This window comes from Python bivittatus, unplaced genomic scaffold (assembly GCF_059951505.1).
Source record: "Python bivittatus isolate LINGU-HERP-01145 unplaced genomic scaffold, Pbiv_v1 ctg000660_np1212, whole genome shotgun sequence".
Lineage (NCBI taxonomy): Eukaryota > Metazoa > Chordata > Lepidosauria > Squamata > Pythonidae > Python > Python bivittatus.
In genome coordinates, this window is record NW_028277092.1 from 907214 (window position 1) to 930752 (window position 23539).

General features: G+C 50.9%; 2 protein-coding genes across 3 annotated transcripts; both read left to right on the forward strand.

Annotated features, from left to right (window-relative positions):
• Positions 1–869: 869 nt before the first annotated feature.
• On the forward strand, positions 870–16352 carry CTSF (cathepsin F). 2 transcript variants are annotated; one of them, XM_088151113.1, is made up of 14 exons: positions 870–1107; positions 2364–2483; positions 3296–3371; positions 4432–4514; positions 5275–5350; positions 5687–5800; positions 7509–7654; positions 8324–8420; positions 10492–10572; positions 11307–11426; positions 12629–12693; positions 14259–14349; positions 15158–15216; positions 15371–16352. In XM_088151113.1, the coding sequence occupies exons 1-14, from the start codon at positions 910–912 to the stop codon at positions 15443–15445; spliced, it is 1401 nt and encodes a 466-aa protein (XP_088007239.1). In that variant the 5' UTR covers positions 870–909; the 3' UTR covers positions 15446–16352. The 2 variants fall into 2 exon arrangements, with proteins under 2 accessions (XP_088007239.1, XP_088007240.1); XM_088151114.1 differs by lacking the exons at positions 7509–7654; positions 8324–8420.
• Positions 16353–18442: 2090 nt separating this feature from the next.
• Positions 18443–23336, forward strand: EIF1AD (eukaryotic translation initiation factor 1A domain containing). Its single transcript, XM_007438908.3, has 7 exons — positions 18443–18538; positions 19825–19916; positions 20260–20422; positions 21481–21589; positions 21672–21780; positions 22034–22087; positions 22648–23336. The coding sequence occupies exons 3-7, from the start codon at positions 20336–20338 to the stop codon at positions 22793–22795; spliced, it is 507 nt and encodes a 168-aa protein (XP_007438970.1). The 5' UTR covers positions 18443–18538; positions 19825–19916; positions 20260–20335; the 3' UTR covers positions 22796–23336.
• Positions 23337–23539: the final 203 nt, after the last annotated feature.

A 23539-nucleotide genomic window follows, 5' to 3' on the forward strand; every position in this document is an offset into this window, starting at 1 on the left:
AGAATTAGAAGAAGCCCTAGGGGCACAGGTAGTCTTGGACCGACTTATTTATTTACTAAATCAATTGATATAGCCGCCCACCTCACCACAGGTGACTCCGGGTGGCGTACAGCAAAGCTAAAAACAGTAAAATACATTAAAAATATCTTAGTGCAATAGGGACCAGAAAATTCATCATTAAGTGGCGCGGTCATTAAGTGAGGCATCATGTGACCACACCTGATTTTATGGCCTTTTTGCCACAGCCAAGTGAATCCCTGTGGTCGTTAAGCGAGGCATCACGTGGCCGTGACGTGTGGCCTTCCCTGCCGGCTTCCCCGTTGACTTGGCTTGTCGGAAGCCGGCCGGGAAGGTCGCCAATGGCCGTCAGGTGACCGCAGGACGCCGCAACGGTCGTAAATGCGTGATGGTTGCCAGGCGCCCAAAACGCAATCACACGGCCGTGGGGACGCTGCGACGGTTGTAAGCGTGAGGACAGGCCGCAGGCCGCTTTTTCAGTGCCATGTAACTTCAAACAGTCGCTAAACGGACGGTCGTAAGCTGACGGGCGGCCCCCGCTTGGGGCAGAAACCCGGCTTAAGGCGGCCTTGGCCAGCGGCCGTCCGCCTGGCTCGCGCCCGCCCACCCGGCGAGGGGCAGCGCGCGTGTCCGGGGCGGCTGGGAAGCTTTTTCCGCCCCGAAGTAGCCGGGCCCGCGGGCCGAGGCCGCGGAGGGGGCCCCGTCGCCAGCTCCGGCCGCGGGAAAACCCGGCGCGTCGCGGGGTCCTCCGGGTCTGCCCCGCAGACGGTCCGAGGCGCCGGTCGCGAAGCCGGAGCCGAGCCGGCCCGGGGGCGTGGCGTGGCGTGAGGCCCCGCCCCTGGCCCCGCCCCTCCCGCCGCCGCGGCGGGCAGCCGGTCAGTCGCGGCGGGGATGGCGATGGCGGCGGCGGCGGCGGCGGCGCTGCTCGGGCTGCTCTCGGCGCTGCTGGCGCCCGCCGGGGCCGGGGCCGGGGCCGGGGCCGGGGCCGCGCCGGACTCGGCCCGGGAGGCGGCGCGCTTCGCCCTGGCCGAGGCTTTCCCGGCGGGGCGTCCCCGCGCGCTCTGGGCGCTGCGCGGGGCCGAGGCGCAGGTCAGTGGCGCCCGGCTGGGGCAGGCGGCGCGCGGGGCGGAGGAGGGGCCGGCGGCGGGGGCCTCCCTGCCCCTTCCCGCCCTGCGGGAGACCTTTCCTGACCGGCGGCCCGGGTGTTTCGCGCGAGGGTCCCCGAGACCCCCGCCCCCCCAACCCTCGCCCGAGGCGCTGCCGGGGGTCGGCTGGGCGGGGGGCAGCCGCCTGCTCCAAGCGGGTGCAGACGAGCGAGGGCCGCGCAGCACCGGGGATGCCCCCTCCTCACTTTCCCTGCCCGCCCCCGAGGAGCCGCTCAGCTGCTGCTCCCTCCGGTGGGGGTAAAGCAGCAGCCAAGTGGGGGAATCCGGGCCGCGGATGAGCCCCGCAGAGGACCCCGAGCCTGACCGTTTGCGTCGTTGGCCAGGTGGGGTGGGGGACTCCCCACGGACAGCACTGCTGTCCCCGGAAAGGGTGCCCGATGGCTTGAAACGCTCCTGCCCCCAGAAGCGTTGGGCTTCACCAGGCTGCCTGGAATTAGGAGCGCTGCAACCCGGCTTGTCCGGAGAAGGCCTGGCTGGGGAACGCGGCTTTCACAGGCAAAGGGAAAAGTCAAAGGGGGGGCCAGGTGCTCCCTGCCACCTGCCGGTCCCTGAAATTGAGTTGGTGTCCGAATAATGGTGCGGCGGCTGACCCTGGTTGATGCTGGTTCGGAGGTCACAGACCTTCAGAGCTGAGCGGGTGGGGCGGCCAGCATCCCTTCTGCTTTTGGTCTGTTATGCAAGAGGATTAAGGTGGTGACTACAAGCCACGTGCCCTTCGGCTGACTCGCCAGCTGGAGAATCAGAAGCCCGCCGGCCTGCTCCTGCTGGGGTCAAGGACCCCTGTGAACAGGAGGGCCTTGCGGGCCGGGAGACAACCTACTGCGTGACTTCATTCCGTCACTGGGCGCCAAAGATCCGGAAGGCTGAAGATGCGCAGCCCTGCCCTGCCCTGCCCTGCTGGCGAGGCAATTACAGGATCGCAGTGAGAGAGTGCCAGGCTGGAAGGGCAAGGAACTCCGTGAGCGTTTCTTGCTGACGCTCAATGTTCTTGCAAGGCTGCAGTCCTCTGCCCCAAGCCCAGAAGAAGGGATCATCTTGTTGGGTGGGAGGAGGGGGCCGCCAAGCAGCCTTGGTGAAAAACGGCCCCTCCTGCTCAGTTCTTACCAAACCTGTTCAGCTCACCTCCGGCAGTCTCATTTAGCCACGGCTTCAGTCCCGGTGCTCTTTCCTCGAGAGCAGGTGGTGAACGGCGTCAGACACTACCTGGAGGTCGCCCTGCTCCGGAGTCCATGCAAGAGGAGCGAAATTGCGGGCTGTGACGCTCCTGGGCCTGTCCCGCCTGGAAAACCGGAACACGTGGTAAGAAGTGACCCTCCCAAAGTGTTTGGTTCTTGGTTCTCATGGAGGGGATCCATCCATCCATCCATCCATCCATCCATCCATCCATCCATCCATCCATCCATCCAATCCCTGCCCATCTCCCCCCAATGGGGGACTCTGGGCGGCTTACAACTCATTAAAACTTTAATAGTCCCCTAATTCCAGCAACTAGTTTTCAAAGCGCCCAGTTTTTGCACAGTTCTGTTGAAAAATGGTTTGGGCTGATCAGAATTAAATGCAGCCTTTAAAAACTCCTTTCACGGAGGACCCCCTTCCCTCCCTCGACCAGAGCAAGCAAATTGCAGCTTCCGTCCTGCACTGCGTTAGAGCACTGTTTCTCAACCTTGGCCGCGTGAAGATGTGTGGACTTCAATTCCCAGAATTCCCCAGCCAGCTTTGCTGGCTGGGGAATTCTGGGAGTTGAAGTCCACACATCTTCACGCGGCCAAGGTTGAGAAACACTGGCATAGAGGAATCCCTATGGCATTGCCCTCCCACTGTGGATCCAGGCCTTGGTCAGTCTCGCACACTGCCTCACAACCCAGCTGCAGCCGGAGCACTTTCCTTCAGGCCAAGCATTCCCGGTGGGGTGGCCAGCCATTGGGGAAGGCCCTCTCCCAGCTCCTTTCTCACCCCTACCGCGCTCCTGGTTTCTGGGTTCCTCCTCCTCCTCCTCCCCCCAGCCCAGCAGGCTCTGCTTTCCTTCCCTTGGATTGTTACCGAGGAAGGTGTCCCATTCCACGATTGGTCTTTTTGCACGCGTGTGACTCACGGCTGTTCTCACCATCCAGTCCTGCCACTTCGAGGTGTGGAGTCAGCCTTGGGCGAGCAGGAGGAGGCTGCTTAAGCAAGACTGCCATCCCACGGGTAAGTCGGCCCTTGGCCTGCCTGGAGCATCTGCAGGGCGCCGGGTCCCGGGGCTGCGGCCCTTGGTGTTATCTGCTGGCATCAGCAGATCCCCAAGCCAGGGGTTTCCTTTGCAAATGATGGCTGTGGAAAGAAGGAGCAAAGAGAGTGGGGAAGAGGGCCTAGGCTCTCACCGCTCAGATAGAAATTCAGTGGCGTCCCTCGCAAGAGAGTGGTTGGCTTCCTTGGTTGTGTTAAGCCAGGTTGTTTCAAACCATGGTTTGGTAAACAAGCCCTGGCTGCTGAGGTTGCAAATCAGGCTGGGCGGGCTCGCACATTGTGCTGACTCACCATGGGGGTGGTTCGTGTTGCCTTCGCGGGTTGTGAACTCGTGTCATTCTGGCACATTCAGCATCGCTGGTGCAGGACAGGGAGGAACGGATTTACAGACTGTCAGCTGCCAGTTGAGGGCTAGAGGAACAGTTTAGCAGTGGAACCCAGGGCCCGGAGAAGTCGTGGCTCTTCTCTTGCTGGATATATATAGGCAGCTGAGTTGTCACTTTAATTCGGTTTGTTTGCGTGTTTAGCAAATTTATATAGCCGCCTGTCCTGTGCAGCAAGAGGCCACCCCCATAACTCTAGGGCAGTGTTTCTCAATTTCCGTAGCTTGAAGTTGTATGGACTTCAACTCCCATAATTCTCCAGCCAGCCTGCTGAGGTTGGGAAACACCCCTCTAGGGTTCCTTGATTTACAGGCAGTCCTTGACTTGTGACCATTCGTTCAGCGACCTTTTGAAGTTATGACGGTGCTGAACGAATGGTGGTTACGACTGGTCCTTGGAGTTCCGGCCATCCCAGCACCCCCCACGGTCGTGTGATCACAATCTGATCCCTTGGCAACCAGCTTGCACTTACAACCGGTTGCAGTGCCCCTTCTGTTGGGTAGAAGGGCCCATCTTTGATCCAAGAAGGTCTTGGGGAGGAGGGCTGTTTGGAGCAGAAGAGGACTATAGCTGAAGTTCTCTGGTGTGGCGGTTGCAGTATCGCCTTGATTGGAAAGTTGCTCGTTCTCGTTTGGCAGAACCGTTGGACGAAATCCAGGCAGCCGCGCTGGGGGCCTGGGAGGCGTTTCCTCTCAAGGGCCCTTTTGTGGAAGCAGCTGAGGTGGGTGATGCTTTTCCCCAGGGGAATATCAGCAGGGCCTGCAGGAGCCGGGTTGCTCTGAGGAGCAAGCGGGTGGGCTCGGCTCCCCTTCTCCCCTCTGCTCCCAAGAGACGACCGTCCACTGATGCTCGAGGGGAGTCGTAGGCTGTGCAGTCTTCCTCCCCTTCCTGCTTTGCTTCTGCTTCATTTTTCTTACGGCAGAGGAGGCCCAGGGCCTGGCACAGGAGATTCTCCTCCAGGAGGAATCAGGAAAGGCGGCTGGGCGGAGGGAGGGCACGACACAGTGCTTCTCCACACCTGCTTGGGGGCCCTCAGAGCCACCCGGAATTGGCAAGGCTGCAATTTCTGGGCTTTCCTTGGTGCTCGGGGGGCGATGTGGATTTTGAAAAGCAAATCGTGTCCTTTAAAGACCAAGCGTTCCCTCCCAAATTTCTCCCATTATAAGGAGTCTTGGGGCAAAATGGGGGTCCTCAGAGCCCGTAAGGTGCCCAGCTCGCCTGTCAACGTCTTCCTGGATGTCCGAAAGCCCCATGGACTCCAGTGACATTGCAGGCCCACCTGTCACGCGGGGTAGAAGTCTGAGTGTGGAACCCAGGACAAAAAATGGCTGCTCGTTCTCCATCTTCAGAGCCTTGACTTCCTCTTGTTTCTAGAGAGGACTTACTTGCCGCAGCCATGGTGGGGCTAGGCCAGTGATCCGGTTTTAGTTGTCCTCCACGGCTCTGGTTCTCAGGTCTGGGTGCTCTCTTTTCTTCCACAGAATGCCTCCACCCACCTGGTCTCTCTTTTCAAGGAGTTTCTGACCACCTTCAAGAAGAGCTACGTGGACAGAAGAGGTGACTGCTGAACGAGAGACATCCCCAAAGGGACACGACAGCATTTGGGGAGTTAGGGAACCCGGAGCAGGCACCGTTGCACAAGTTCACGGGATGTTGCAGGCCTGCCCCAGCATTAAAAACAGCCTGAGATTGCACATGAGAATCCAGTCTTGTGATCATGAGCTCCTTGGTTCAGCGGAAGCACTCCCAGGGCTAGGCCTGTTTTTCAGCAGAGGGTTTGGGGTTGGGTTCTCGCTGCTCCTCCCTTACCCAGTTTCGCCTCGTTCTGTTCAGCACAATGTTGTAAATCCAGATTATAATTGGGGGTTGTTTCCATGGGCTGCTTTGCTTCAGAAACCCAAAGGCGCTTCCGGATCTTTGCTGAGAATCTGGAGAAGGCCCAGATCATTCAGGAACTGGATCAGGGCACAGCAGAATACGGACTCACCAAATTTAGCGACCTGACAGGTAGGTGGGGCGTTCGGTGTCCGGTTTCTCCTCTGGATCAGAGAGGTTGCTCGGAAAGCGCGAGGATATTTCGCGTCTACGTCCGAGTTCATTCCGTACAGAACCGTCTGTGTCATCTGCAGGAGATAATTTCTCAGTCGTAACAGCCAGCAAAGATTGCGGGCGTTGTGCAGTTTGCCTCTGTGCTGGTTCTAATTTATCCAGGCCTTTTTTAAAACTCTGAGGCTGGCTGCAGCTGACACGTGCAACTACGGGGTCAGTGAGCCTCACTTTAGTCCTGTCCATCAAGCCCATGTGCTTAGTGGCTTGGGGTGTTCTGTGTTAGCCAATCCCTTAATTGTGGATAGATGCACTATGTAGCACAGTGTTTCTCAACCTTGGCCACTTTAAGATGCGTGGACTTCAACTCCCAGAATTCCCCAGCCAGCTGGGGGAATTCTGGGAGTTGAAGTCCACGCATCTTAAAGTGGCCAAGGTTGAGTAACATGGATGTAGCTAGCCTGGGGAAAAAAATAATAGCTGGAACAATAGGTTCTCTCTTGAACATGAAATCTGAAAGGCCCGCAGGATGTACGAAAGTCTGATTTAGTTCCAGGAAATGTTAGTTAGTGCGTTAGTTTTGGCAACCCAAGGCGATGCATCTCTCCAGAGAAGCTGGGCCAAACTTGGGGTCTCTTTCCAGCGTAATCTTGCAACTGATTTTGGTTTGATTTGGGTTGTTTTCCTTGGATTCATTCAGCTGGATTTTATTACTTGGCCAGATCTCGCGCCTTTCCTGTTTCAGTCTGACTGCATTTATTATGTCTGTCCTGAGTGTTTTGACTGTGCTGAATAAATATAAAGCCGGTACAGGGTGACACAGATTAATGATTTAATTGAAAAGGACGACCCCACTTCCTGTCCAGTAAGAAGGTGGAACCAATGCTGTTTTGGGTGCTTTTGCTGTTGAAAATATTTAGAGCAGCAGAGTTTCACGAGTGCCCCCCAGGAGGAAATCCACCAGAATGATCTCCCGGGAGTTTTTTAAACACCTGGCTTGTTGGCTTTAGCCTACTTCAAATTAAGGTGGCTCTGACTCTTGTGTGAACCTAGTCAATTTGTGATTTATTCAGTAATCCAGGGCTAGGGTGACATTTAGTGCAAACCCAGTGTAAAAGACATAAGCTGCAGAGTATATAGGAACGGGATGAGGGGGGCAATATTTGTCCATTTCTGAAAAGGCAAACTTTTCTACTAACCAAAAAAGGAATCCGTATGTTTCCCTTTGGCACAGATTTCATGACCATTTTGCAAACTCTATTTTCACGTGTATTTTTAATATTTGATATGCAGACGATACGTCTTCACGGTTTATATTTTTCTGTTCTTGTTTTGCTTGCTATTATGTTTTTCCATTTTTTAAATTTTTGTGGTTTTTTCATTTTATTTTTGGTAGGTAGTTGGGTTTTGGGGGGAGGTTGTATTCTTTTTGTATTTTTAAAAAACACTTGCAATAACATTTTATTTTAAATAAAGTACTTTTGTTGAATAGCGAAATAAATGACAATCGTTTTAAAAAATAGCGATAACTTTGTAATTGTTATTAACAATAACAATAATTTTGTGTTATTGCTAAAATAATAATTTTAAAAAGTAATAATTTTAAAAAATAGTGTAGGGTTGATGGGGAATGGGATTTGCCATGCACGTTCTGCTTCTCTCCTCCCAGAGGAAGAATTTCGTTCCATGTACTTGAATCCGTTGCTGGTGAAGGGGCCTGGCCGACCCATGAAAGTGGCCCCCGTCCCCAACGGTTCATTCCCTGATGAATGGGACTGGCGGGACCACGGGGCGGTCACGGAGGTGAAAAACCAGGTGGGTCTTCCTGTGCTGCGGTCCCCTTGCCCAACAGTTGGGTGGGTTCTGAGTGGCGCCGCGTTTGTTCCGCGTGGGTGGCGATGCCCGGCTCTGCTCGGCAAGTAGGAGGGCCCTTGCCAGGCGGTCTGGAGCAAGTCCTCCTTTCCTCGTTGCGTCAGGACAACGGCTGCGTAGGGGCTGGAGAAGTTCCCTGAGCCCAAAGACGACAGGAATGGAGGTTTCCCTTGCAGTGGATCCGGGCAAGAGGAGGCTTAACGGAAGCAAGCCAGGAGTGGAAAACAGAGGAAAGAAAAGGGTTTTTTCCCCTCTCATTTGCAGCGTCTGGACTTATGTATCAAAAATAAGCACAGGGAGATTAAGACATAAAAAAAGGGCTTCTTTTCGTGGCTACCTGATGAAGTGACAGGCACCAGCTGAAACGGTTTGGAGGGGGAATTAGCCGAATGCGTGGAGGATCAGGCTGCGATGGCTGCTAAATGAAGAGGCCCCCCCTTAAATCCAGGCTGTTGGGAGGAGACAGAAAGAGAGGGGGCACCTTCCTGTGGATTTCCTGGGTGCCCCTGATGGGTCTCCCTGAGACCCCAAAGCGTGGGTGAAGCGGGCCTTTGGCCTGGCTCCCCCGGGCTTTCCTGACGCCGCATGTTTTTCCTCCTCTCCCCCCTGCAGGGCGCGTGTGGCTCGTGCTGGGCTTTCTCTGTGACGGGGAACGTGGAAGGGCAGTGGTTCCTCCGCAAGGGCTCCTTGATCTCCCTCTCCGAGCAAGGTAGAGGCCAGCGCTGGGGGCAGGGGGCACAGCCAGCCTGGGGTTAGTTGCCCTGTTTGAAAATGTGAATCCCCCCCTCGGGTAGGGTGGTTCAGTGGCGCTCTTTCTGGCTGCTCCCCCCTCCCCATGGGGATGTTCACACAAAACAGGAGGAAGTGAGCGATTCGGAGTGACTGCCGGTCAAGGGGGTTTGTGCAGGCTCGGCAGCTTTTGAGGCTCATGATGTTGTTCTGCTTAGTCTGTGTCTCGCGTGACGGCTGGTTGAGCTGGCGAAGCTTTCCGGGCCAGGTGGGGCAAGGGTTGCGTTTCAGCCGGCTTCTCACCCGGCCGGGGCTGGCTGGGGCTGAGCGAGGAGGACCGGCCCGAGGTCAGCCAGACGCTTCTGGGCCAAGGAGGACGCGACCCGAGTCTTCTCCTGCTCCGGGTCCAGCCCCTTCCCCACTAGACCCCCCGGCTCTTGGGCTGGGAGGGAGAGAGGGAGGGGGCCAGAGTCTCCCGGGGCGCTTCTGGGGCAGAGGGGGGACCCAAGCCTGGGCTCCCAGCTCCCAGCTCCCAGGCCAGCCCCTTCCCCATTGCACTCCACTGGCCCTCTTTACTGCAGATAATCATAAACTAAGTAAACACATAACAATAGGCAAAACTTAACGACGCTTTGCATGAGACGCTGAAACCTTGTGAGATGTTAAATGTTGTGCTGCAGAATCGTGGGGATTTGGTGGGGGGCCTTGCTGGGCACCTTCTGACTTGGGCTTCTGCTCCCCTGCTTTCTGTGATAAACATGGAAACCCCCATCCCTGAGCTTAGCCCTGGAACCCTCGATGAGCAGCAGTGGGGACCTCACAGCCCCCTCCCCACCTTTCCTGGTGGAAAAATTGATGGGAATGCTTTTGTTTGTGTGGAATTGCACACAATTGGGGTGGGAACTTTATGTGTGCAATTTTAACCCCTTTTTTCCAACCCCAACCTTCAGCTTTGCTGTCAATCTCCTTCTGGCTGCACTTGCTTGGCTCACAGAGCTAAAAGGGCCCCTTCTGTTTCTCCAGCACATCCAGGTCACCACGGAAGGCCTGGGGCTTCCCGTGTCATCCAAACCCAGGATATGCCACTTGAGTCTCTGGAAACCAGGACTAGTTGTAGTTTCTTGGTGCTGGGCTGGGCTCTGGGATCCCTGTGGGTCCAGTGGCTTGGATGATATGGTCAGCAAGAACGTTTGTTGTAGATCACAAGTTCTCAAAACCTCAAATGGTGGCCAGTTTGGACAATGTGGGAAGCCACAAGGCTTGGCGCAGATTGCAAAGCATGTTTTCCAAAAACCCAAAACAGCTACTGGTTCGAGCAGCAGGGATGAGGCGAACAGCGGTGTGCGTGCTGGGGTTTTGTTCAGTGCGCAATGCAAGAACAGCTGCTAGATGCGTTGAATGGGGTTGTGTTTCAGCCATGCCAGGAGCAGAGCTGGCGCATCTGGGCTGCGGAAATTCAGATGTCTGCTTGGTGGCAATGAAGAGAGGTTTTGGGCTCTCTTCACTGCCCTCTAGTGGCGGTCCAGATGTCTGAGCCTGCACTGGTAATCCTAGCCTGGAGACTGGGTGATGGTGGGCAATAAAGCTGGATTTAGGCGTAAGCTAAACAAGCTACGGCTTAGGGTTTCATAGTCCAAAGGGGCGTCTCAAAATGTCTGATTTTTTCCCATTTGCTACAGTTTTGTTATATTTCCATATGTGAAAGTAAATGAAGTCCTTGTGTATGGCTCGCGTGACCTTCATTAAGATGCGCTTTGTTTCTGAACGCGTTCACACCTTCTGTCCAAAGAGGGCCCTTCTCCACCCCATCATGGATTGCTGTGCATCCTGGTGGCATTCTTGCCACGTTCAGTTGTTCCACAGCCTTATGCCTGATAGACCCTCCACAGCTCCCCATAGTTTAGGGCCTCCCCAGGTCTGAATCCAGCCCAGATGGGAAAGGCCACACTGGATGTAGATGTCTCCCCAGGAGGAAGGGCATGAACTCCAAAGGGTGCCTGCACCCAGCTCCAGTGTCCGGTTGACCTTCACGCTGCCCTCTCCCTCCCCAGAGCTGGTGGACTGCGATCTTCTGGACGAAGCCTGTGGAGGTGGCCTGCCTTCCAATGCCTACGAGGCGATTGAGCAGCTGGGTGAGTCTGCCAGGGGCCGACCCTACATTTCTTGCCAAGATGAGGCTGGGCCTGTTTTTGGAAGGTGGCACTTTGGCCAACCTCTCAGGGTCTGCCGAGGGAAAAAACAAACGAAGGCTTATCAGCATTTTTTTCAGCCTGAACTCTGTGTGGACTTCTTTAAGCAGGAAACAGGCCCAGGCTGTCTGCGCAGAGAACGACTCGGTGAAGCAAATTGCTCTTTTGGGGAGGGTTTTGCTGAGCGAGCCGTCCTGGACCGGTTGCTTTTAGGCAACCTGCTTCTGAAGCTTCTCCTGCAGAGCTTTGCCGAGCTGGAGGCTGCTCTGTGCCTTTGGGTGGCATATGTGGGGCCTCGCCCTCCAGAGCGGGTGGGTCCCAGTTAAGAGGGGGTGGGGCTGAGGAAGAACTGACTTGGTTTTTTGAGAGATCCGATTCATTTGTGAAAATGCTTACTCTTCATGTATTTCACCATTTTTTTTCTCCTGACACTTAAAAATAAGAATTGCATGACAACCTTTGGAAGCTGGATCCAAGACCTTGGGGAGACCTAGGTTGTCCCGCCCTGGGGAAGATGATGGCGTCTGTTAGTTTTCCTAACAGACAACTGAAGAGTTCCTGTTGTGTTTTCATCCTTGAAGCCCCCTTTCTCACGACTGGAGCCTCTGTTTCCCCTCCCTCGGCCCCAACACCCTTCTGAGGGCTTTCCTTGACTGGGTTTCTCCCTTGCCTGCCAGGGGGCCTGGAGACCGAGCGTGACTACAGCTACCAAGGTTTTGAACAGAAGTGTGGCTTCTCCAAGGAGAAAGTGGCTGTTTACATCAACAGCAGCGTGGCCATCTCCCGGGACGAGAAGGGTGCGTTTCTTCCTTTTGCCACGTATTTAATCCATTTTTATTCAGGAAGTTTTTTACAAAGTAAACACAATACAAATTTAAAGAAAAGAGAAAGTAAAGAAAGGTAAAAGAAAAGCGATAAGTAAATTGAAAGAAAAAAGACGAAAGGAGGAAGAAGAGAAAGAGAGAGAGAAGGAAGGAAGGAAGGAAGGAAGGAAGGAAGGAAGGAAGGAAGGAAGGAAGGAAGGAAGGAAGGAAGGAAGGAAGGAAGGAAGGAAGGAAAAAGTGGCTTCTGATCTTCTTTACAGCAGTTAGAAATGCATTTATATTTCATCCTCTCTCTTTGAGGTTATATCATGGCTCCCTTCTTTCCATAGTCTACCCTTTCTAATCATCACACTCATAAATCACAAGTTTTTCCGTTTTCAGCAAAAAGTCCCTAAGGGGTTTCCAGTCACTGATAAATGTAGTAGTTGTCTTTTCCCTAATCAAACAAGTCAGTTTGGCCACCTCTGCAGATCCTGTCATCTCAACCAACCATTCCTCCATGGTAGGTATTTCAGAATCTTTCCATCTCTGTGCATATATAATCTCACTGCAGTTACCATGAAAAAACATCGTTAAGTCTTTCCTCATTGCCTGTCCGTTAGTCCTAGCAAGAAAAGTTCTAGTTTCAGTTGAGAGAAGGGTGTGAAGCCAGATGGTAGGTCTTGTGGTCTTCCCCTGCCTGGGCCCTCACTCTGAAGGAAGGCAATTTCTGCACCCCACGAGGTTCTTCAAGAGGGTGAAACCCACAGCCATGAAATCCTCAAGCTGGAGAAGGTTAATTCAGGCCATCCAGTCTTACTGCAGGAAGACGGATTCAAGCATCTCAGTTGATGGATGCTCAGCTCTTGCTGGGACACGGGCTGGGTTCACATGACGCACACTAAACCAGGGTTAACAAAACTCAGTTGCTTGGTTTCCTGCAACATGACTGGTGGTTGCCTGAGCCCGTCTCACGTGTGTGTGAGAGAGATGTTGTGTTCTCATAACATGGTGAATCATCAACTGTCAATGTTTTTCAAACTTGGCAACTTTAAAATGTGTGGGTGGACTTCAACTCCCAGAACCCCCCATTGGATCTTCGAAATCTAGATCCGTGTTTCTCAACCCCAGCATCTTTATCTTTGGGGTCAGCTCCATCTTACCTGTGCTCTACGTGTCCCTCTCTCCCCCGACAGAGATTGCAGTCTGGCTGGCCAAGAATGGTCCCATCTCCATTGCTCTGAATGCCTTTGCTATGCAGGTGAGAGCGCTCCTGGGGGGCTGGTCCTGCCTTCCGTGTGGGGAGCAGCAGAGGCCAGTATGCTGGTGAGGGAGAGGGAGGAGTCTATCTGGGGCTGGATTTGGTGGGCTGTTCTTGAGGAGTCTTTTGTGGTGGGAATGGGGAACCGTGTTAACTTCTTTCTGATTCAAATCCAGATTTCCCATCCTTCCTTTATAAGGGTGGATGGGATTGTGGGCTTGGCTACAGGTTTGGACCCACAATAAGTCATACTGTGATTTGTTTCTTTGTGGATTAAAAATACAAAGTCTGCTTTGAATTGAGTGTTGCTCCTGGTGGCTTTATGGACACCTCCAGGCCGTTTTCTTGGCACTGTTATGGAAGGGGTTTGCTCCTGAACTGCATCTTTCAGGATGTTTTTCTGCTTCCCAAATTGGCCTCCAGTCCTGGGATTTCCTGATGCTCTCTCAGCCATGTCCTAAGCAGGTTGCATGAGCGAGGCCACTACGAAGCTGAATGAAGGTCTGCGCAGAAATAGTCACATGGGCCTGGCTATAGCACTGGTGAAGGGAGGCCAATGTTCGTGGTCAATTTCTAAAACTAGGACTCAGCCCCTTAGCTTCTGAAGAACCTCAGAAGGCCACCTGGCGACCATCTCTTGAAGAAGCAGAGGCAACATTCCTGGGCCTATTTTTTAAACCTGGGAGTGGGAACAGGAGGCCTCTGAGAGGCAAACGACATGTATTCCTGCTCTCGAAACCACCCCCCAAACTGGCCAATATTTCACTACCAAAACATGATCTCTGGGTTATGGAGGCTGCAAATGTGCTGGGCTGTGTGCAGCCTGTGGCTTGAATATCCTGCCCTCATCCAACACAGCACCTTCTCCCTCCTGCTCCAAATCTATCCAACGTTTATTCATGACTGAGACATAGTTTGGCTTAATTGTGGATGATGGAAACCAGACAGAACCAAGTCTGCCCTGAAGACGAGCAATAACATTGTGGCTTGTTTGGCTAATTCCTGGTTTGTTTTCCTGCCTTGAGTGCCCCTGGTAAAGGGTTGGATAGAAATCAAATCAGTACTATTGCTATTATAATTATTATCATCTCTATTATTATTATTTTATCTGCACATTTATGGTAAAGGGAAAAATGAAAACCCAGACCCAGTGGGAATAAACCAGAAAACTACATTCAAAGCCACAGCCCCTCTTTGCACATCACATCGAGCCAGTGGCAGTCGCCCCAACACCAAATCATGGGATCCAATGATGGTTTAAAACTCTAAAACAGGTTGGGATTTATTCACTGACCCCGTTTGTACATCCCTAAGCAGAAAGGCCGGCAGCAGGTGCCCAAATGACTTAGATGATCTTGCAAAGCTAAGCTGAGTCAGGCTTGCAGCCTTCAACCCAGGCTAACCAAACACAGTGGCTGTCTTCACACAACCTGTGACGTCCAAGCCAATAAACCGCTTTCTGGCTCAACACTGCTGCATACAAGACGTGAGATCATGGCTGGGTTCTTGTTTGCCGTAACTACATTTTAGCCTAGCCTAGTTTTCCCTCTTCTCTCTCCACCCAGTTCTACCGGAGGGGAATTTCCCACCCTTTCTTCATCTTCTGTAATCCCTGGATGATTGACCACGCTGTCCTCTTGGTGGGCTACGGCAAACGTGAGTGGCTGTTTTGGGTTGAGGAAATCCTGTGGGCCGGGGGGGCGGGTGTTGGTTTTTTATTTTTTATCAAGGATCTTTGTTTCTGAATCTCATTTTTGGACTCTTTTTCCTTTGATGGCAGAACTGGGCAGCCCTGATGTTTGGAAACGAACAGCAGCCTGCTCCAGAGGTCTGAGCAAGTGTGCGCTGAGTCTGTAGGCTTGAAAGAAAGCGGTAGCACATTTCGTGACAATCCATTTCAGAGTGGAAAAATTAGAACAATCCTTCCTCTCCTTCCCCCAGCAGATAAACCTTCAAGTTTTAATTTTAGATGCGTTCGTTTATTTCTCCAGTATGAATGCTTCTGAACAGAAGCCAATTCCTTTCAGATGATAACATTTTATGCTGCCTTGAACGTGGAGGGAACTGTTTTTCCCCTGAACGTGTTTCAGCTGTCTGGAAAACACAGTAGGAAATGCATCTAAAAGCCAAGAGCCCCTTGCAGAGCAGGATCCCTCTGGTCCAGTGTTTCTCAACCTGAGCTACTTTAAGAGGTGTGGACTTCAACATGGCTGGCTGGGGAATTCTGGGAGTTGAAGTCCACACCTCTTAAAGTTGCTAAGGTTGAGAAACTTTGCTCTGCTCCAACTTGTAGAAGTCTGGATGGAATTTCTGCTGCTCACGGCTGCACGTGGCTCAGCTGGGGATAATGGGAGTTGTCATCTGCCACCTCCTGAGAGTCTGCTCTGCTTTTTTTCTCTGACCCTTTTCTGGAAGCAAATAGCACTTATGGCTAGTTCGTGACCATGGTGCGTTCCTCCCACAGGTGGCCGAGTTCCATTCTGGGCGATCAAGAACAGTTGGGGGGAAGATTGGGGAGAGAAGGTATGCCTGGGCTGTGATGCGCCCTCCTCATGCATCTCCCCTTCCCTGCCCTTATCAGTGGGGTGAAAGGGGGGAGTACAGTGCGCTCTTCAATGGCTCTGCTACTAGTCCACTCCTTCTGAACCTTGAACTGCTTGTCTCCTCTCTTCTGCAGGGCTACTACTACCTGTATCGCGGCAGCCATGCCTGTGGCATGAACAGCATGTGCAGCTCGGCTGTGGTGAATTAGCCAGCTTCAGACCCTCTCCATCGCCTCTTGGAGCCCTGCCCTCTAGGGCTGACACGGGTCTCTGCCGCCAAGGCCTCTCCTCAGGGTCTTTCCCACAGTCCCTGTGGGGCAGAATCTGGCACGTGGCACGTGTCCCCTGTGGAAAGCCGCAGCCCAGAGACTTTTTGAGAGAGAATTGGGAGCGGAGGCCCCGGGATAAAACCTTCATCCTACTAGGATTACCTTACCAGTCCAGAATCAGTGCTGGTGTACCTGCTGGGGGTGGGATACACATTGCTCTCGCCATGCATCAGCCGTTCACCTCCTCGCTTCCACAAATTGTTTTTTGAATTCTTTTTTTTTTTTTACTGTTTGTGGGCTGCAGACCTGCCATACCCTAAGTCTGGCTTGTTTTAACCCTGCTTAGGTTTTTTTGCAGTGCAAACCCAACAGGTGATTATGGTTCTGTGCATGGTGTAATCCCAGGGTTGAAAAGAGCTTAGTTTGGTATATGACATCGGTGTAACCGTTGGGAATGCAGAGGGAGCTGATCCTTAGAGCTCAACAATTATTTCTCATGAGCTAATTTCAGATTTGAGATGACTCAGCGACAGGCCCTGCTTCTATGCAGGAAGGTCTCTCAGTAAATTATGGGGGACATCAGATCCTTCTGGTAGAGAACTTCTGCCGAGAAAGACAGAGGTATCAGTAGTGTGCTAGTTGAACACTGTGGTCTCACTTCTTATAATTTAACTTCAAAAACTCTGTAAGAGGGATGTTCTGACAAACTCCTCTTCCTTGCAAGGGTCCTTTAGGTGCTCCATCAGTAGGTGAGCATTAGTATTCTCTTCCTGGATGTGAGAAACAATAAAACACACTTCTAACAAAAATGTCTTTTGCTTAAGAATTAAAACAAGCCTTCTTGTTCCTTCCACCCCCGTGTTCGCATTCCTACGTTCTTCTCCATTTGGGGTTAGCTGGGACAGCTTCCTCAGCCTGGAGACCTGCCAGGTATATGCCCAGCAACTCCCAGGATTCCCACCCGACCTGGGCATTGTGGACCCTTCTAGGGAAGCATTTGCAGAGTGCCTAGGGCTGGGTTGGGGTGCCCCCGATCTGTTTTTGCAGGACTTGGAGAAAGGTCTTGGGAGCTGCGAAAGGTCCCCAAGAGAGTATTTTTAGGCCTGGATTCCCTAGGTTGTTAACCTGCTCAGGAAAGTAATGATTCCAGTATTGCAGTTTACGTGCACTTTAATCACATGGAATTCTTTTTGCCTTCCTCCCCGCCTCCCCAGTCATCCAAAATTGATTGAACTCAACTCATGATTGTGTATCATGGCCCTGTTTGCTCTCGGCAATAGAAATTTGGAGGGAGGTTTGAAAGGCTGGGGCGGGGGGATCCTTCCTCTTGTGCAGTAATCCCCTCGGGCCAGTCTTGTGCATCACAGTCCTGCAGCAAACCTTTGCAAAATACTGCCTCCCCCCTTCCCCATCCCACTGGTTGGATTTGCAAGCTTGAAAGCATACGTGGGAAATATGGTTACGGAAACAAATTGGGCGATGGACGTTTCTCTTCTAGGTCTCCGTGGGATTGCAGACAAGACAGCCCCCATTTCTGGCTGTCTCCTGGCGTGCATCTCAGGGGGTCATTAAGTCTGCCTCGCCTTAAGCATTCGCACACAGGGTAGCGGACACAGCGGCCGCTGCCAAACTCTTCTGCCTTCCACCCACTGAACCAAAGGGGCTGTGATGGTGGATTCTTGATTTAGGCAGCCGTTCCTCTGCTGCTGCTTGCTATAATTTGTTTTGCACAGTGATCCAGAGAGATGTCTTTTGGCTTTTAATTTTGGCTGCTTTGCTGAATCCAGCAAAGTATCACAGATGAAAAGGAGAAGAAAAACAAAAAACAAAAATGCAATTTTTTTATGATCTTAAAAGAGATACTTTCTAAACATCCATAAATTATGGGATTCTTTAAAAAAACTCAGAACAATGCTCCACATTTTAAAATACCATTAAGTCAAACATAGATTTATTAAATTTTTATTATTAGACTATATGACACAACATAATGTACACCCAAATCAAGTGACAGGTAATGTCAGCTCTTCGAAGTAAACCAGGTCAAGAAATGGGTACCAGAAGAAACACCAAAGTCTGCTTTCTTATTCTGGGCTGTAATAACTGAATCTTGAAAGCTGGACCACATTTGCCTTTCCCTCCCTCTCATACGAAAGGCAGTCAACGTGGGGCAGCCTTGAGTTTCTTTCTCACCATGTCTGCTTTCCTGGGTCAAGATCATGTTTTGCTAAGGGTCACCACGTCCCTTCTGCAAGGTCATCCGTGTGCTCCTCTGCTGGCAAATACTATCAATATAAATCTGGGTAACTTGGGGAATTTGGGTCAGATTACATTCTCTAGATCAGTGTTTCTCAATCGTGGCAACATTAAGAGGTCTGGACTTCAACTCCCAGAATTCCCCAGCCAGCATGCTGGCTGGGGAATTCTGGGAGTTGAAGTCCATGCATCTTACAATTGCTGAGGTTGAGAAACACTGCTGTATGTGCCCAAATATGCTTCAGGTATTACTATATTTTATCATGATGCTTCATATAGTTTATAAAAACACCCCAAAGGGACATAAATTGAGTTGGTGATTTACAAGTCATTTTAGTACTGGAATTTTCTGTACATTATTGTACTAAATACCTAATGTAGTGTTTCCCAGCCTGGGCAACTTTAAGATGCATGGTCTTCAACTCCCAAAATTCCCCTCTAGGCTGAGGGATTCTGGGAATTGAACTCCATACATCTTAAAGTTGCCCAGGCTGGGAAGCACTGCCTTGGAGCCTCTGGCCGGCCGGCAAGCCACGAACGCCTCAGCCAGGAGCCCCCCTTGGACTACAACTCCCCCCACGGCCCCAGCGTCATGTGTGGGGGCCTCGCTTAGCCCCCTCGCGTCGCCCACCCGAGGCGGAACGACTCGCCGCGCAGCACAGCGGCCGGGGGGAACGATGAGGCCGCTGCACCAGGAAGTGAGTGCCCGAGAACCGGAAGCCGGAAGCCACGCTTGTCTCGTTTCGGAGGAGACGCGCGGCGCCAGTCCCTGAGGAGGTTCGCCGGCAGAGCGAGGGCTGGTGGGGGGGCTCTGGGGGGCTCGTGTTGCCGCGGGCCCTGCAGGGGGGGGTCGCAGCGTTGCTGCGCTGCCTGTGAGCGGCTTCGGATGGGAGGGAAGCCCTCTCCGCAGCGCCGGCAGGCTCAGGAGGCGCGGAAGCGCCGTCGCTGCCGCCGGGGTGGGCGTTGGGGGGGGGGGGGGCAGCGTCAGTCGGGCCCACCCGGGAGAGGCCTGTCCCCACGCCTGCCTCTCGGCTCGCGTGGGAGGGAGCCAGTGGACGTGACCGTTGCCCTCGCGTGCCTGTCTGCTTCTCCCGGGCAGCTGAAAAGCCCCCTTTTCCCGGATTCACCCGGTGCACGAGACCCGCGTGTCTTAAACGTTTTTGCTCCCAGGACCCCCTCCCACTTTTAAAAACTACGGAGGACCCCCAAAGCGGTGTGGGTTATACTGATCGGTATTTACTGTATTCAGAATGGATGCATTCGTAGAATATTTATTGCATTATGCAAAACAACAGTCACCCTGTAGATATTAAATGAAATATTTTTCGTGGAAAAAACGTTTTTTTAACCAGTAAAAAATAATAGTGAGAAGAGGGACATCGTTTTACATTTTTGCAAATATCTTCAATGTCTGGCAAACAGTTTTGATTTTGCAGGCCCCTGAGAGGGTCTTGGGGGACCACCAGGGTTCCTCAGACCACAGTTTAAGAAACACTGTATTAAATCATAAATGTAATGTATTAACCCCGCAACGGAAACAAATCACTATTTTCACAGACCTGAGCTATGAAAAAACAAATTAAGATTTGTCCTGTTTGAGTGAGTGTGTGGACGGTCATTTGGTTGACTGTTGAGGAAAAGTGAATACAGTGGACTTCTTCTTTCCTAACCTCAAGCAGGGCAATTAATGTTCCTTGATTAGGACCTTCCGTGTTCTTAATTCCTAGCCACCATTTAACCAACGGAGCTACAAAGAGCTTACTTGTTCCAAAGCAATTCTGCTTGTGAGCTTCATGGTGTCATCGTATAAATAAAATGCTGAAGTAATTAGGCTTGGAGTTCAGTCTTCAAGGAAATTGTTCATTCTTTGTTGTTCTTGTACTCTCAGATTCTGCAAAAACAGAACAAAAATGTTGACAGCTATGAAAACGGCATAACAGAGCAATGAACCAGTGTGGTCACTGAATTGCGATTTTAAAATAAAGAGTTAAAAGGAGCACTGTCTGTCTTAATAGCAAGGTTTTTAAAAATCCAATGATTTCCTCTTCTTCCCCATCCTCCAGCTCTTCCAGAAGTGTGAATGAACCAAGGAGTGAAATTAGCACTGGATCCATACTCTTTCATCTGCAACAACATTGGCTGGCCCTGGAAGCAGGTCTGTCTCTTGAAACTCCAAACTGAAGGAATTTCTGTCTATTTCTTAGACGAAGATAGATCAGATAGTCCTCCCTATCCCTAAACTCCAGAAAAACAGAACATTGGGGGAGCCTGTGGAGTGGCTCTAAAAGTTGCCACCAACTTGTAATTTATATATTATTTTTTTTAAAAAATGGGGCAACCAAATTAACTGTCATTTAGTTTGATTTTATTTAATTAAAGCACATTGAACTTTTGCCCTGGCCCTGCCCATTTTGGGCAATGTGCTCTCTGGAGGTCAAGTGGCCAAAGACTTTTGCTTTTCCCTTTCTAAATGTCAATTTTTAAACTGTTTTTTGCAGCCTTCTAGATTGTGGACACATCCTGGAAGCAATTCACCTCGGCAGAGAGACCGTTTACAGTGGCTAACAGAGCACTATGTCCCAAGCGACCAAGCGCAAACATGTGGTGAAAGAAGTGCTGGAAGAATACGTGGTTCCTTCAGAGAGGCAGCAGATTGTCCGGGTGAGACCGTTGGCCTGGTCAGCAAGAATTTCTAAGAGCTTTATGTAGCACCCAGTGCCGTGGCTACAGGTCACCTGAAGGCAGCTTCGCACTTAGGTTGGATTTGTATGATTTGCTTGATCGTGGTTAACCGTGATTTGCAGTTGTAGGGGTCCTCCAAACTTGGTTTTTCATTTGCAGGCATTTCACGAAGATGTTAGCTAGGTGGGGAATGAAAGCCTGCAAATGAAAAACCAAGCTGAGAGAACCTTTACAACCCAATACTCCAACCCTGAGTTACGTATATTCTCTACAGCACTTTAACTTTAAGATGTGTGGACTTCAACTCCCAGAATTCCCCAGCTAGGCTGGGGAGTTGAAGTCCACACATCTTAAAGTCGCCAAGGTTGAAAAACACTGCCCTACAGTCAAAACAGTTATTCCCTCAGTCCTGTTACCTGGGTTTACATACAAGGGCAGGCCATAAATTGGCTGGGTTCCCTCAGCTTAGTAGACTAAAATGTGGTTGGCTAGTATAACGGTTCAGTGTGCCTTGTGAACACAGTGTCCACTGATCGGGATCAGCATCTTCTTTGATTAGAGAACCTGGAGCCTCTCCATTTGCTGTTCATTTTGTCTACAAATGCAGAAATTCAAGAGGTTTGCCCTTATTCCTCAGTGGTAGAAGAAATCTGGGCTGGTAACCAATCCCATAAAAAGGTGTTTTTCAGAGGCCCACAAGGTTGCATCCTTAACCATGGTTTACTCAACACAGTTTTCTAAGTTCAGATGAGATATGGAGCCATAAACTGCATTGCCTAGATTTGGATATCTGTCTAGCTCAGTGTTTCTCAACCTTGGGAACTTTAAGATGTGTGGACTTCAACTCCCAGAATTCCCCAGCCAGCATGGCTGGCTGGGGAATTCTGGGAGTTGAAATCCATACATCTTAAATTTGCTACAGTTGAGAAACACTAGTCTAGCTGGTGGCTCAGTGTGCCATGCAAACAGAGACCGATTTCAGAATAAGCCGCAAAACAGGCCATGCTCTTACAAGCAGCTATGCTTGCTCCTTCTAGGTGCTAGGGACTCCAGGCAACAACCTCCATGAGGTGGAGACTGCTGAGGGGAAGCGGTTTCTGGTGAGCATGCCCACCAAGTTCCGTAAGAATATCTGGATCAAGAGAGGTGAGCAGCAGGGTGTCCTTGTACTGCCGGGGGGGGGGAATGGCCCTCTTCCCCACATCACAGCAGCCCTTCCTCCCTCCAGGAGACTTCTTACTGGTTGATCCCATAGAAGAAGGGGAGAAAGTGAAAGCAGAGATCAGTTTTGTCCTCTACAAGGACCACGTTCGGTACCTTAAGAAGGAAGGATATTGGTGAGTATCTTTACGAGATAAGAGAGCCGCAAGTTCTGAAGAAAAGGAGGGGAAATGCACTCATTTTTCTTACGGCATCTTTGTTTTAGTGCTTCCTTAGACCCAACACCCTTTCCTGATGTATTTTATCAAGGGAGAGTAAAACATTTTTACTGCAGCTTCTCGGTTTTTGACATTAAAATTCCGAAGGGGTAAATGACTCTTATAAACTCTTCTGCAACAATATTATGGCACCCTCCATTTTTTTTGGCAGGCCTGATGCTTTCTTAGGAGACGTAAAAGGAACTCGAAGCAGCACTAAAGAAAGGTAAATGGGAGTCCTGGACCCCCGTGGGAGTGGCATCAGGGCATTTCAAAGGCACTCGTTGATGAGTAAATGCTAAACGGGAAGAGATTGCTGTCAGTTATCAATATTTTATGTTAACGTTTTGGGAAAGTCAGTTCCGGTTTCAGTAGGTGGCCTTCGTATTTGGAACCACCAAGCAATAACAGAGGTTTTATTTCAAGTCTTGATGCTCATTCTTTAAAAGCTCTAAACTTCCATTGGTGGTTTCTTGATCATTATGATCTTAGGATAGGAGCTTTCAAACATTTTTACCAATCCAGCCATTTTAGCAATAAGCCCCTTCTCCCCCTTGTAGAATGTTACCTATTTTAAGTAGCTTTTGCTCACCAAAGTTATTAAACCTTAAAGAGCATACACCAGCCGGCTAAAATGATGATTAACATGACTTGCTTTAAAATTGGATATTTAAAATCTTTCATCTAAATTATATTTTGTGGCAATTTAGCTCAAAGTGTGATGGAAATAATTGAAATTGAATGACTGAGGTTGCTTTTCCCAAGAACCCTTTTTTATCTTTCTAGTAGAGAGGGGGTACAAAGCCCACCTCAGTCTTCTGGAGAAGAAGATTCTGAGGATGACGACACTGACCTGTTCGTGAACACAAACCGCATAAGTTATGACTATATGGAGAGTGAGGAGAGCAGTGACTCAGAGGAAGAAGAGAAGTAACAGCCAGTCTCATGGAGCAGACCAAGCCGGCCAGATCCTGGTGTAGTGGGAAGGAATGTGGCTCAGGTCTCAGCCACTGAGCGTGGACTAGCTGAGGGGTTCAGAAGCAGCAACTCTGCCTCCCAACCTTCCGAAGGGCCACAGGAGACCATCTAGTGAAATGACGGTATCCTCAGAAGGGGCATAGCTGAATTTCTTTGGCTCATTTTTTATTTGCTTTTTTTCCCAGAGTTTTAAGAATAGGTTAGGAAGGGGGAGGCCGGCTGCTCCCATCTCCACAATTAAACTGCTGCCCCGAAACTGCCCAAAGAGTTGCTGCTCTTGGGGCCAATTTGGGGTTGTAGTTTTTTATTTGGGGTTTGAAGCTGCGATTAAGTGCTGGAGGCTGCTGTAGGAACTTTCAACAACCTGTTGCAGATAAGGAGTGGAGCGGAAGCTGTCCTTTGTTCAGTGCATCAGCTTGCCTCTACTGGATATCTTGACTGTACTCGAATTCTCTCCCCATTTCTTTTGCCTTTATTTAATAAAAGTGTACTCGAAATGCAGCGAGCAGTGAATCTGATACTTCCTCCAAGTGCCAGCCATTTTGCGGGAACACAGGCATGAAATCTTCCCGATCAGTTTACAGAGGGGAATATGTCTTGGCTTTAATTAGACCTGGGCTTCCTTGGGTTAAGCAACTGAATCTCAGCATCATGCATGGATACCTATGTTATGTTTTCAAAAAACCTCCAAATTGGAAAA